Genomic DNA, 14,693 nt, shown 5'->3' with positions numbered 1-14,693 from the left:
GGAGCATTATGAGAGTACGCTGCTTCTGCTAATGTTTCTGTTACCTCCTCTAGATCGGGGGTCACCAACCTTTTTCGAGACTGAATGAATCATAGAAGTGGTGAAAAATTAACATTGACGTGTGAAGAGACTGCTCACATGTAAATGTTAATTATTTCACTATTATTATAAATGATTTACACAACAATGATGGTAGAAAGTAGCTTCATTGTGACCAGTGCTGTTTTTGGAACATGCCTCACAGGCACTTTATATGGTTCTTGTGGGTGCCCGGCACAGCACTGGTGACCCCTGCTCTACATTATAATCCCCTGACTATCTGTAGTAGAAGCATCGGTGTCGGTAATTAGTACAGTTTAAGTTAATATTTAGTTTTATATTAAGACATTTGCTCTGATGACCTGAAGGAAGCAGGTCAGGTGTCCAGTTTTGAACATGGACTCCATAGGACGAAGCTGTTACCCAATATTCAGTTGATATACATGGGGAGCATACAGGAGGGTCAGAGCTCATCCTGGATCAATGGTTTGTATTGGTGATGTTGGAATATTGAGTTTCTCACACTCCTGTTGAACTCGGACACAGCAATCAGCCCTGAGGTATAATCTGCACTCAGATCAGTGTGTTGCATGTACAAACTCAAGGTCGATGGCTCTCCAGCCGCTCGACAACAGTATTGATTCCAAATCTAACACAGAGATGTCGTCTTGTCCGGCATCGATCCACTGCTCGCTCTGGCAGGATATTACCAAACACAGTGACACCCAATTGTTCTTTTCATGGGTGCTGACACATTAATCATAGTTCACTGATGCTGTGAGGAGACAATAAGCAGAATTAACAGAAGGGGGGATGTTAGCTTTTACAGCGCTTGTTTTAGAGAGGGGGTGACGACCATACTTTAACGATGCTGCAATTCCCCTTAATGGTCCTAATTTTCAGTGAGTCAAAGGGCGTAACCCAGAAAGTCTTTCAAATTAATACTGAACAACATCCGTGAACACATAAATCAGAGGAGCACCAGAGCAAAATGCTGACGTGTTGATTGTGTTAATGGAGTTTAAAGAGCTGAGAAGGCAGACTGACTGCATGTCACTGAAATGATGTTTAAGTGGAGCCAAACGAGTGTCAAAACCAGCAAGAAGTTGGTTGTTGAAGACAGGAAAGACTTTACGAGCGCAACAACACCTGTGCAAAATGAGTGGACAGGTTACACTGTAAACCCCAAAGTTCAAATTACTCAACTGGATTAAGCTATGAAAACTTAAAATTTGTTAGTAAGTTTAATTTACTCAAATGTCTGAATTTAAGGATGAGAAAGATGCAAATTAATTGACATGGTAACGCTCATTCCAACAAAGACACGTTAGCCACACTCTGCAGACCAGAACTGATGAAGTTTAATGTCTCAGCTAGCTATGCTGTCAATAAAAACATCAGATATGATTAATTAAAAAGCATCATATGGGCAGGAAAAGTCAGGAATAGACTGTTAGCCTCCTGCCGACACCGCCAACATAACAAGTTTCACATTTTTTTATCTGCAGACTCTGGGATGAGTTTCTGGGTATTTTTTAGTTTAGTTCTGAAAAAGTTAGCTAGTTCTGGAAAGTCATAATTTAATATACAGGCTACAAACAGTGGCAACAGATGGAGCTAGAAACAGACACACAGAAACTGCACCTCATAAACTTCTCTGAATGCAGAGGACTTTAAACCTTTTCCCCCTGAGAGACATCAAAACAGACTGTTTTATAATCTTGTGCAGCTTGAACTTCAAATTTCACGCTGCTACAACAGAGAATGAGTGAAAGAAAGCTTCAAAGTGGAGGCCATTTCAATCCCACCTCCTGAATGATGGATGACGTGTACACAGAGAACCAGGGATTGTTTTTTTTTTCCACTTTATCTTGTTGCTGCACGAACAAGACCTCACATCTCAGCCAGTCACTCAGCCTCCCACCGCGGGCAGAGTCAATCAAATGTTAGCGAACTTGTTGGAAGGCATTGCCAGTCAAACCTGTTGTTTAAAGGCTCTCTGGGAGTTTCCTCACCTGACTGTGGCTGACTTTAGAGTGAGGATATCTGCTGCGACTCTCTGGTGCGAATTATAAACGCTTTAAGAGAATTTAAAGCTGGAAAAAGTCTCATTACTGCTCGGGGCGTTGGAGCCCTTCCACGAGTCTCATTTTGAGTTTTTTTAATTGGTTCGTAATCTGCACGTCTCCATCTAATTAAAGCTCTAACATCTAGAGAGAAATACGACGCTTCATTTTGTGTGATGATCTATTCCCAGAGAAAATGAGTCAGAAATTAATACTGAGTGGTCCTTAGCGTCAAAGAGAGACAATCCCCCGTCTATGAAACCAAACACAGACGTGATTAATCAGAAAATGATGATAAAAAGTGCTTCATAATGACAGCAGAAGCTCAGCCTCTTCACAAGGTCGAACTTTACTCATTTTACTAAATATACCACTGGTGTAGTCTCACACGGATAAGCTGGAGAGGAGACGGCGTCTGAGAGATCAAGTTATATTAAGACACTATACATAGTTCACGCTAATCAGCACTTCAGGTCCTTGAAAAGCTTTTCCAGTCTCCATATCATAAGAGCTTAATCCCTGAAGTTTGAGGGTGAAGTGCTTTCAGCGACTGGAGTAAGATCATTAAAGTGGAGCGTGTATTAAGGGCACGTTTTGGTACAGTTTCAGCTAAATCCACCTGAAGTCCTGTAAGACTAAAGGCCAGATACTCAGTCCCGTTGCTGGGTTGAACTGGTTTGTTTTAAAAGACGGACTCAGCGAAGCAAGAGTTTGTGCTGTAAAACTAAAACTTTTTTTGATTTCTTTGTGAAAAACATGAAACTTACCAGTCTGCCACCAGTGATCCAGGACAGGCACCCCAAAGCTCTTCTTCGCCCACTCCAGCGTCTCCACATCGCAGCGCTCTCCTGCCAGGAACATGGACCGCATCCTGCAAGAATCAAAAGAAAGAGAAGCTCAGCTGCTTTGAGGAAGCATGACTGATGTGTGCATCAACTTTTTGAGATCTCAAAACTTCTTTGATACTCTTAAAAGTGACTTTGAGCTCATGCAATATTTCTAAAAGCAAAATGTTATTGCCTTGGAGGCAGCGCCCTCGTCTTCACTCTCCCTGTGATCCCAGCTGTGACTGAAGCTTCCTTTAAATTACCTCTGACAATGTCAGGCAGATAGTTTCTGCCACCTCTGCTGACTAAGGGATCTCTGCGTCCTGTGTGATGGTTCGCCTCCTTACAGTCAGACGGGGATACGTGTTTGCTTTGAAGCTCGTCTCAAACAGCTGAGTCCTGAGCCTCGTCTCTTAAAGTGACGGGAGGAAACTGAGAAGACTTGCATGACTTTGATTTATCTCAAAGGCATTAAAAGTTGGATGTTTGTCTACCTGGAAACAGGGCCTTGATAGAATCAAGCAGCTTTTAGTCCCTGAGAGTCCCTTAAACATCCACTCAGTCACAGGGTGACACACAAGTGTCTGGGGCAGCAGAGGTTATGGAAAGTGATTTTAAGGCAATTTAATACAATGCCTATGCAAACCATACAAAAGAAGACATTATAATATACACTATGTGACACTAAACTAAATGAAATCAAATGATGCAATGAAAAACAAAAATAAAGAATACAATGCAGATGTGATTTGATTCTATATGATACCCAGCCATACGAAACCAATGGTACAAAACAATAAGATATGATATTCCACGACCCAGTATGATACAGTAGAGTCAAAAATGAAACAGTATAAGACTATACAACACTAAATCGTACTAAATGATACTTGATCATACCTTACAATTTAATATGTTGTTTTACAGTACGTTAAATTACGGTACGGTACGGTACAACATTATAAGGTACAATACTATTGTTATTACTATTGTATGTCATGACATGTTACAAAATGTTTGGTGTGATATGTATTAGAATATATTACAGTTTGATACTTCACATTAAGTGACATAACAATGCAATATGTTACCATTCGCTAAGATTCGAAACATTACCCATTTACCCATATAAAGAGCTAAGTTATGGCATGTTGCGGTACAGTACATTGCGCAGCAATAAGTTTTGATCTGTGATTTAATATGAAGTGGTATGAAATAAGTTTTGATCTGTGATTTAATATGAAGTGGTATGAAATAAGCAAATACATTATGACATATTATGATATAACACAATAAAATACTACACAATATCATACTTTGATATGTTGTGACATGATGTGATACGTTACTGTATGGTACGTTACAGTACAGTGCAGTACGGTACATTACACTACAAAATGTTTTATATATATGTTATATAATATGAAGTGGTATGACATTAGATAATACAATATGACATATTATAATATGTTATGACATGGTGTGATACGTTACGGTATGGTACATTACGGTACAGTGCAGTACGGTACACTTCACTAAATAATGTTTGTATATATTTTATAATATGAAAAGGTATGAAATTAGATAATATAATATGACATATTATGATACAATATGATGAGATACAATACAATATTATACTTTGGTACGTTCTGACATGATGTGATAGTTATCGTACGGTACATTAAAGTACAGCACAGTACAGTGCTGTACAGTACGTCATGATAAAATGCATTACAGTTCGATACAAAACAATGATACAGAATGATGCAATACATTATGATAGTCATACAACATGATTTGACTTATTACATTATGAAACAAAATGATACACTATGATTTGAAAACAAATAGTATGATACTATATAGTACTAAAAGGTACACTACGATGCACCATATTATGATATGGAACCATATCATACAATACAAATGTGTTGTATTAAAAGAAAATGTGCTTTTTCATATACTATAATAAACAAAGCAAAATGTGACAGAACAAAAAAATATGACATGAAATGTTATGAAATAAAAAGCAAAAGTGATATGATACAATACATTACAATATGATACAACACAAAATAGTATTATAAAAACACCAGATATCGAAAACTTGACCCGAATCTGTCACATTTAGCTGTTAATAATAAAAAGAAAAACAACTACAAACCCAGCGTTCTCACAGCCACAAGATGCTTTACTCAGAACTTAGAGAAGCATGCTTGAGTTTATTAAACTGTTGAACCCTGACTCATGGGGATACAAACTCTTACCATGACATCTCAATCTATCAAAGTCGTCCCTCCCTGTTCAGCTACCAGTTTAGAAAACATCTACAGCTCCACGAAACCCTCCCTCAATGCCCTACAACTGACCCAAAACTCTGCGGTTTCTGTCTCCAGCCTCCCTGATTTCTCCCCCATCATTTTCTCCCAAACTCCCTCTGACGGCTGCCCATGGCTGCTCATATCTAATTCACGGCCCGGCTGGATGCTCGCTGCAGAGGCTGTGAAGAGATCTGTAAGCCTTTACAAGCCCAGGCCACAGAGCAGCCATACATGATCTCCACTCCGTCTTTACTTTTTCACCCCAGAAACCACTGCTGGTCATCTGTCATCGGTCTGCACCTTTCACAATGGTGAAACGACCTTCCAGCTCCAATCAGAAGTTTAAGTCATATTCTATCATCTGCAGCAGGGAGAAGGGTTTTTATCCTCTGAATCAAAGCTTTTCTTCTCCTCTCTTCACTCTCTGAGTAATATTTCATTCTCCTCTCGAGCACCACTCTCTAACCTGATTGTTCTTTGCTCACAGAAATCTAATGCAGTCTGGTTTCTCTGGTTTTCACTCACACTGGGGCTGCTTTACAAGTCTTTTAAGTATTTACAGGAGTGGAAAATAATGTAAATACTCAGCTATTACTGGACAGCTTTTTGGTAAAAGAAGAATGGAGTTGTGTCCTTTCAGAGATGGAGGATTTTTTTATTCAGGAGTCCGATAAAATGTGTGACAAGGGAAACTATGAGCTCTAACCTTGTGTTTTGTGTGGGTGAAGGTTGTTTCACTCATTATAAAGGCTTTACGGATAAAAAAAGCTTTGAATGAATGCCATGAGTGTATGAAATTTGAGAGGAGTACATCACAGAGTATAATAAAGCCTCAGGATTAACAATGCGCCATCATTCAGCCGTCAGATTGACTCAGCCCTGCAGGATACGGAGCAAAATAACACGAGGAGTAAGTGACTGATTTACTCACCGCTCAGCGCTGACCTTATGTTCTACCTAAACCACATTTCTCTTCCACTACACTGCCTCTTGTTATCCAAGGACAATTCACTTTCACTGTGGTTTGTAAGTTTTACAGAGTTCAATATGAGTTCAAGTTTGGAGGATTCACGTAGACGCTGTGACCACAGGGCGGGCGGTGGGAGGGCGAGGGTTTGGCTGCTGCCCAAACACGGAGTCAGTAATGGAGAGCGTAAACATCTGTGTCTGTTTACAGGAGGAAAAAGGCTCCCTTCACTTCCAGGAACTAATGCAGTCAGATTAATTGAAAGTAACTCTGATATCAGGGGTAGATCAGGGAGGTGGCATCCCAGAAACAAAACAGAGATTGTCTCTTGAGGCTATGGTCTACAATTTGGAAGCTTGGTAATTATTGATAAAACCGTTTATGAGGCCGTTAGCAAAAAGAACAAAAAAGTTTGTTCAGTACATCAGCTGCAAAACGGCACAATAAATGACCAATCCGAACTGCCGTTCCCCTCATTTTGGGTTTGTGCGTGAGTCCATCCAATCCCCTGTCTCCTCTGCTCCGCACCGTCCTGCCTCGTCCTTCCCCACTACCCCTCTCACGTCAGCTAGCTGCTCAGCTACTGAAACCTCATGAAGCTGGAGAAGTCCAAAACCAGGAAGATGTTACTGTTACTCTTATCAGCGAAGAGAAGAAAACAAATTTTTAGGAAAGGGCTGAAGCAAGGAAGAATTATGAGCAATACAGGTGCCAACAGAGACTGAATATTGGGGAAATGTAGGACAGTGGGAGGTGTCAGCTGAATAATAGCCACACATCTTTAGCATTGTAAACTGAGCTGGTGAAGACTCGCCAAGAAAGGTAAAGCCTCGTCCACAGTTGGCTCTAGTCTTGCAGTGGCAACACCAGACCCGCTTCATCCCGCTAATTCATGGTTTTGATCGAGCCAATGAAAAAGCTACCACCGTGTGTTACAAGGGGGATGACTGTCGTGTTTGCTACGTTTTCTTCTGGCCTGCTTCTTGCTCTGTCGGAGGGTTCAAGTTGTTAGGAGACCATAGCTTTATTCCATTAGTGTTGGTGTTGATCATCGAAGATATTCAAGCAGCATTGATTGAAAATGACTCTCTTGAGCATTTGTTAAAATTCACTGCAAAAAGCTGAAATCTTATCAGTTGTTTTTGTCTTATTTTCAGTAAAAAATGCCGTTTAAGGCTTAACATCAGTCACATTCGCCTGACCAGCCCAGAAAAATATCTCGTTTTAAGTTATTTGTGAGGTCTAAATTGCTTGTTACAAGAAAAAACAAAAACCTGCCAATGGAACAAGAGAAAAGTTACTTGAATTGAAACATTATCCTGGTTTCAAGCAAATATTTGAGCAAATTTCTTGTTCCATTGGCAGATTTGTTTTTCTTTTTATAAGCAACTGAGACCTCCTCTTTGTCTTTAAATGACCTAAAACAAGATATTTTTCTGGACTGATCAGCTGAATGTGGCTTATATCAGGTATAATGAGACAAATTTGACTTAAAATAAGACAAAAACACTTGATAAGATTTCAGTTTTTTGCAGTGTGGAAACCTTGTTGCATGTAAACTCCAGCAGAAGTGAGGTGAAGGAGACTCTGTTTGTCATTTGCTGGTCTCTGAATCCTCCAGAGCGACGTGTTAAAGCACATTCTGGCTAAAGGTTCTCCATACAGCCGCTCCAGCCTCACATTAGTCTCCGGCCATCTGTTGATGCTCAGCCCTCCATCACCTCCTATGCTCCCCGCCTGCACCCTCAGCCCGACCCGCTCGGCTGTTAATCAGGATTTATACCAAACAACAGCAGGTCACTGTAGCACACGTGTATTAAATCATACCACATGAAGTTGTTTTGCTGCTGCAGTCCAGCTGCAGGTAAAGGTCGTCTGTTGCTCTGAGTCAAAAACAAACACTTTCCATGGCTCAGAGAGTCAAACACCTGCTGAGATTATCACAGTTATTAATTATTTGGTGCAGTGCGGAGAGACCTCGGGGGCTGGGGTGTCAATTCACTGCTTTCATTCAGCTCTGCAGTCGGAAAATGCCTCTAAGCACACAATCATAAAGCAATTCTGAGCGAGGATGACCTCTGGCCTCAGTGAATCATTCAGTAACTGAGTATTGTGTGCTGAATTTGCCAATCTTGAGCTGTTGGCGCAGCTGAATGCATAGCAGCTTTTTAAAATGCTGTTACGGTATGTTGAACGATGTGTTGGAGCCGGGTACAGGCGGAGTTTATCCTCGAGTGTCGGCAGAGTCACCATCAGTCATTTAGGAGACACGCTGTTTCTCTGTAAGCTTTCCTGTTACTAATGTGATGTTTCCCCATGGAGGAGCAAGAGGAAGAGGAAGAGGAAGAGGAGAAGGAGGAGGAGGCAGGTTAGTGAAAGAATACTGTGTTTCCTTATGGCAGGAAGGAAACATTTGTGACACAGGAGGAAACATAGAGGGAGAAATGAAATGCGGAGTCATTCCAAAGCAGGGTAGTTAAACCTTTGTATATACCTTGATTTTTTTTTGCTTCATATTAGCAGCAAGAAAAACAGAAACTCTTCATTTGTTTTACCTTAAATTAAGAATTTTTGAACAACTTTAACAAAAAAAAAAAAAAGAAGCAAAAGTGGGGGAAAAAAAATCTGCTGTTTCTCAGGAAGGCAGGGAGAGCACATCTGTTCTTTATGTCACTTGAGAAACCAAGGCAGAAAAAGCACACACCTTCCCTCTCTTTTACAAACATGAATTAATAGCCATGGTATGGAGAGCACATATCCTCTATTTCATGACTCCACAGAAATTGACAAGGCAGGGAGAGCACATCTGTTCTTTATGTCACTTGAGCAACCCAGGCATACAGAGCACACACCTTCCCTCTCTTTAACAAACATGAATTGATGGCCATGGTATGGAGAGCACATATCCCCTCTTTCATGACTCCACAGAAATTGACAAGGCAGGGAGAGCACACCTGTTCTTCATGTCACTTGGGAAACCAAGGCAGATAGAGCACACATCTTCCCTCTCTTTGACAAACATGAATTAATAGTCATGGCAGGCAGAGCACATATCCTCTCTTTCATAACTCAACAGCAATTGACATGCAGGAAGAGCACACGTGTTTTTTATGTCACTTGAGGAACCCAGGCATATAGAGCACACACCTTCCCTCACTTTTACACACAAGATTTAAAAGCCATGGTAGGGAGACCACATATCCTCTCTTTCATGACTCAACAGGAATCCAAAAAGCAGGGAGAGCACACCTTTCCCTTTCTTCCACACGCATATGACTAAAAGGCTAAGGCCAAGAAAGAGGTCATCCCCGCTTTTCATATTTACACATAAAAAGTAATGGCAGGTAGAGTACACCCCTCTTTCATTTCATGTGCACATATATGCAACCAAGGCAGGCAGAGCACACTTTCTTTCTCTTGACATGCATAAATTAATAGCCAATGCAGGTTAGGTGCACCCACCATGTTTTCATGTTTTGAGCTATGACAGGGAGAGCAGCAGTAAAGATCTGCTTGGTACAGAACAGAGCGAGCATCAGTGAGGATACATTTGACCCTTGTTATATCAGACACAGCAAACAGGAGGGGCTGGGCTGGAGGTGGAATGGACTATTTTACTGTTCGCTGATGCGTGGAAGTGATGAACTGATGTTCTGTCAGCCGAGCTTGAGTTCGTGGTCTTGTGTAATTATTGCTTCACTCAGTCAGACGACTCTGATGAGTGTATTTCAGCGTCTGAAGGCTGTTTGGTTTAATTCACATGAAGTGTATTGGATCCATACGCAGTGAGAACAGTTTGGTCTTAATTAAAAGTGCGTTGATGGAAGTCTTCAGACCTTTCAGACGCTTCTGTTAGCTTCATTATCAAACACATAATTTCATGCTAGAGAAGCCCAGTGTTGTGTCTGTGGTTTATTGACACTGTGAGACATTTGCTCGCTGGGCTGTAATAGCTCTGGACCCTTATCAATGTGCAGCGGCCATATTACTTGTCAGCGTGGATGTGAAAACTGCCACATTGAGAGTCTGGCTGCAGGCCTGTCAGAGGCTGTGATGGCTGCAGCGCTCTGCATAAATGTAGCATGACAAAGAGGGCAGACACTCTGTCAGTGGTGTTTTGAAGAAGGGAGGACTAACTCAATGCTGAGATATACCTCTATAAACAAGTGACAGAGTGCATGACTGCAGTCCATGGGGCTTTTTAGTGCACAGTAAAAGCGGTTAGAGGAGCTTTTCTATAAATAACCTCCAGAGAAAATATCAGACATGAGTGCAGTTTGCTTGTCCAGGGCAGTACATGCAAAAGTGCATGTATGCAAAAGCGTGAAACACCCTAGATGATGTCATGTATGTGATCTCTTTTTATAACTCAGAAGAAATGTGTGCAGAAATGATCATTCTTCTAATAACTGTGCAGATTTTACACAATTGGAACCAGGAATTGAACCTTACTCTAATGCTACAAGGAATAGCGCCTCTGTGAGTGATTCCTCCTTCAACTTTGTCACACTGACCTCGCAGAGCCACCTCTCAGCAGGCCAGCAGCTTGTAGTCTTTAAACGTGTGACCAAAGGCCATCACACGGATAACCTTTTCCTACAGGGATCTGCTGTTTTCTGCTTCATTAATCTCCTTCAAGACCTCACTGGGAAGATAAATGTGTCCTTATCTTTACCTCTGTGAGGATATGCTGGTTACTTCTTTTAATGATCTGCATCAGTAAAGTTCAGAGGACTGTAACATTTAAATAATCGTACCTTATGGTCACAGTTACTGCCGCTCTCTGTTTGTTCTTTTCTGCACACTTGGGAGGTAAAGGTTGTTTGAGTAGGGAGTAGAAATCCACTTTGGAAGCAGTTTAAGCTGCAAAGAAGAAAAGATGATACCACACTCTTTCTTCTGACTAGTCTTAAAGATGCTATGAGGAGGATCTGTTTTGATAGCACTCCCTTGCCACCTTGTGGCCTGGAGTCTTCGCACACTGTCATAAATTACTTTGAATGAGGCGTGTGATTGTTTTGGAATTAAATGGAGATCGGATGGAAACAAATTTTCTTTGTTCAAGACAATTTTTTACTGGATACAACGCACTGAGGTAAAGTATTTATCAGCACAGTTATGTAGCGCCACGGTTTGAAACGTGACATCAAGCAAACGTTTAAACTTCTCACAGCCCCTCAAACGTGCATGGGTAGCATCAAGAGGCAGTGCGGATGCATCATGAATACTTTTTATTTACCCTTTACTTCCACGTACGACAACTGAACTACTATCATTTAAGTTTGCTTAGTTTGTATTCCTGTGAAGTTTGTGTCTTTACTTGTCAAGTGCCCCAACAGATAAGGGATATTTAAACTCTCTTAGATACAAAATGAACACACTGTGGGTGCTTACCCAATCAGAAACTTTAAGCATTGCAGGCCCTGCCCCCGGAGTTCCTGGACCTTTTTCTAAGGATCTCCCCAGAGCAGGAACTTTTCAGAAACTAAGGGTTAAATCTCTGTGCTGATCATTATAAAAGCCTAAAGATGTAGATTCATCTTTGTTTGTGTCTTGCATGAAGCAAAATATGATGCATTAAACAGATTACTCCATCTTTCAATAAATGTTTGAATCGTACACAAAGCGGTGCTCTCTGAATATTCTTCTCATCCATCTCTCTGATCGAACCGCCTGAAGGAGCCAAATTATCATTGGAGTTTTTCAAGGGCTGAAATCAATCAGTGTTTTAAAGATGATAAATCAGAATAAATTTTGAAAATGCTGGAAAAACTGTTTATCAAAAGTTTTGCAAAGCCTCTGGTGAAGTTTTGAATGTTGCATATTGCCATCCTTTCACAGCAGCTCGGTCTGTTAACTTGAATCTCAAACCATCTGGATTCTCATTTGCATGACCACCTGATCACTACAGGTTTGAGTTGCTGTGTACCTGGACAGTGGATACTTCTTCCCGACTGCAGCGTTCGGGTCCTGCTGGCGGATGGCCCGGATGGCAGTTGGAGCCGTAAACATGGACGCCACTCCGTGCTCAGACAGGACACGGAAGAAGGCGCCCGCATCCGGGGTCCCAACAGGCTTCCCCTGCAAACAACAGCTGCTGCGTTAAAATCCTCAACACAGAGGAAAACATTTAAAGCAAAGTGTATAACTGATTGTCTACGGAGCAAACAGCATTACAGCAGTATTTCAACATTGCTCCTCTGTACGTATTCACTGAGTGTAAGCGGTAATATTCATGCAGCAGCTGTTAAAAGCAGACACTCTGGAAGGATGCCTCCACACAGATGGGCCAAGAAATCCACGGATTAGTAAACACAGTTGCACTCTGGGAGAAGTGTTTGTCTTGTAGGAAAGATATAGACAGAAGAGGCCTGCAGGCATCTGCCTCCAACAGTGACTCCCAAAGTGTTTGTGGGATTCAATGAGGCCGTTCTGCAGATGAATGAATCACGGTAAACATCAGCGCTGAGTTCAGGCCGCCAGGTAAATATTTGTGTTTGTGTATTGACCGAGGAACCACAAAAGGGTTGGCAGCAACACACCTGAAGAAAAGATAGACTGGCTCGTACAGTACAAACGCCACCTGAGACCAGCAGTGAGGGTGTGTGTGTAGGTGTGTGTGCAGCCAAACATTGATTTAAGGACGGCAGATTAATTTATCACCCGCCTGTGCTGCTTCTAAAGAAATCAGAGCACTAATGTAATGTGCGGCCTTTAATGTAGCATCAGCAGAAGGACAGAGATCAGCAAACAGACGTTCATCATCACAGAGCTGATCTACATGCTGATAATGACCCTGAGCGCTGCTGCTGCTGGGACAGGAACCAGAATAATCAGCTCTTTGGTTTGGTTTCCATGAGAAAGTCAGAGAAAGTCTGCAGCTCTGCGTGTTCCTGTCAGTCACTCCTTCTCTCTGTCTGTACTAATAACAGTCAGTGTGTCACCTGCACACACAGACTTCACGCTGCTTTCTCCACTCAGGCCTCTCAGGGAAACACCAGTTTGCTCCCTCAGCATTAAAACCATTCAGCTCTACAGGATCAAAATCATCTGGGAAAATCTTTTCAACCTCACTAATCATTCAGCAACACAACAACATGAATTAACAAACCTGATAGCATGAACAACTGGACTTCAACTCTTACACTTTAGGGTTTTTTTTTATTGAATCTAGCTCAGGTTAATATGATCAATTTTTTGGAAAAATAAATTCTATGAGAACTTTGTAAAAGTTCAGGAATTTTCAGCTCCCATCAGAATTGAATTAAATTAATGAATAAATAAATAATTTTAAAAATAATGAAAAATTTGAGAGATTGGAAACTTGGACATAAAATTTCAATAAATATTTGTTGAAAAATTATTTTACAGATATTATATGAATATTAGAAAACTTTAAGGAGTTTTCAGGACCTTTGTATATAAGATTTCATGCATTAAAAATAATATTTTTCTTTTTTTGTGGTTTTGTTCCTTAACTTTTTGGGCAATTTTTTAACCCTGAATCTAAAACTTTGACAAAAAAGGTAATTTACAGTTTTAAGTAGTTTTAAAAATGTCAGGATTTTTTCCAGTCTTCTGATAAAATTTTGGGGTAGTTTCCTTAATCTTAAATCCAAATCCTTGGGAGAAAAGGTAAGTCACAGTTTTCAGTAATTTTCAAGAAAATGTCAGGCATTTTCCCAGGTTTTTTCGTGAAATTTTTGGGAAGTTTTAATAAACTTTAATCAAACAATGTGACAGAAAAAGTAATTCACAATTTAAGTAATTTTTGAGAAAGTGTCAGGAGTTTTTAAGGTACTTTCTTGAACTTAAGTCTAAAACTTTGACAGCAAAAAGTAATTCAGACTTTTTAGTCATTTTCAAGAAAGTGCCAGGAATTTTTCGAGATCTTTTTATAAAATTTTAGGGTAATTTTCTTAAACTTAAATCCAAACCTTTTGTGGGAGGAGGTAAGTCACAGTTTTCGGTAATTTTCAAGATGTCAGGCATTTTTCCAGATTTTTGTGAAGGTGTGAAAAGAAAATTAGAGCTGCTGTCTCAAATCATTGAATCACAATAGTTTTGAAACAAAACCAGTAGTTGTTGGAAATTTTGGGGGAAGCGTCTAAGACATGCTTAGCTAAAAAGAAAAAAAAAAGTATTTGCTCAACATTTTTTGGAAACTCTTCAACACCTCTTTTTGAAAATTTTCTAAAATTTGACTGAAACTCTAAGAGGTTTTTTATGACAAATTAAAAAAGATTAAAATATATGGAAAAAATGTATTTGCAATAGAATAATGCAGTGAATTTATTTGGATTTTTATTTTTAAATGTCAGGACAGGAATTTTTAGGATTAAAAAATCTGCCGCAAAATTTGGATATCCTGCCAATTTTCTTTAAACCCTTTAAAATGCCAAAATTTTGTTGAAACCTTGAGAGATTTTTAACATTTGTTGAGAAATTGGGAAACTATTATTGGGAGTCT

At 40.2% G+C, this 14,693-nt stretch overlaps 1 protein-coding gene across 1 annotated transcript in view; it reads right to left on the bottom strand.

Moving 5' to 3' along the window:
• Window positions 1-14,693, bottom strand: part of acss3 (acyl-CoA synthetase short chain family member 3) — a 57,525-nt gene that overhangs the window by 29,210 nt on the left and 13,622 nt on the right. The window contains exons 8-9 of the mRNA XM_074697914.1: window positions 12,153-12,304; window positions 2,873-2,976 (exon numbers count right to left, since the gene is read on the bottom strand). Coding sequence (XP_074554015.1) covers window positions 2,873-2,976; window positions 12,153-12,304 — 256 coding nt within the window. The remainder of the gene's footprint in view (window positions 1-2,872; window positions 2,977-12,152; window positions 12,305-14,693) is intronic.

The sequence above is a fragment of the Halichoeres trimaculatus genome, unplaced genomic scaffold (genome assembly GCF_033239565.1).
Source record: "Halichoeres trimaculatus isolate MK-OKI-2021-1 unplaced genomic scaffold, fHalTri1.1 fHalTri1_scaffold_21, whole genome shotgun sequence".
Taxonomy (NCBI): domain Eukaryota; kingdom Metazoa; phylum Chordata; class Actinopteri; order Labriformes; family Labridae; genus Halichoeres; species Halichoeres trimaculatus.
The sequence above is the reverse complement of the archived record's forward strand: the minus strand, read 5'-3'. Positions and strand labels throughout refer to the sequence as shown.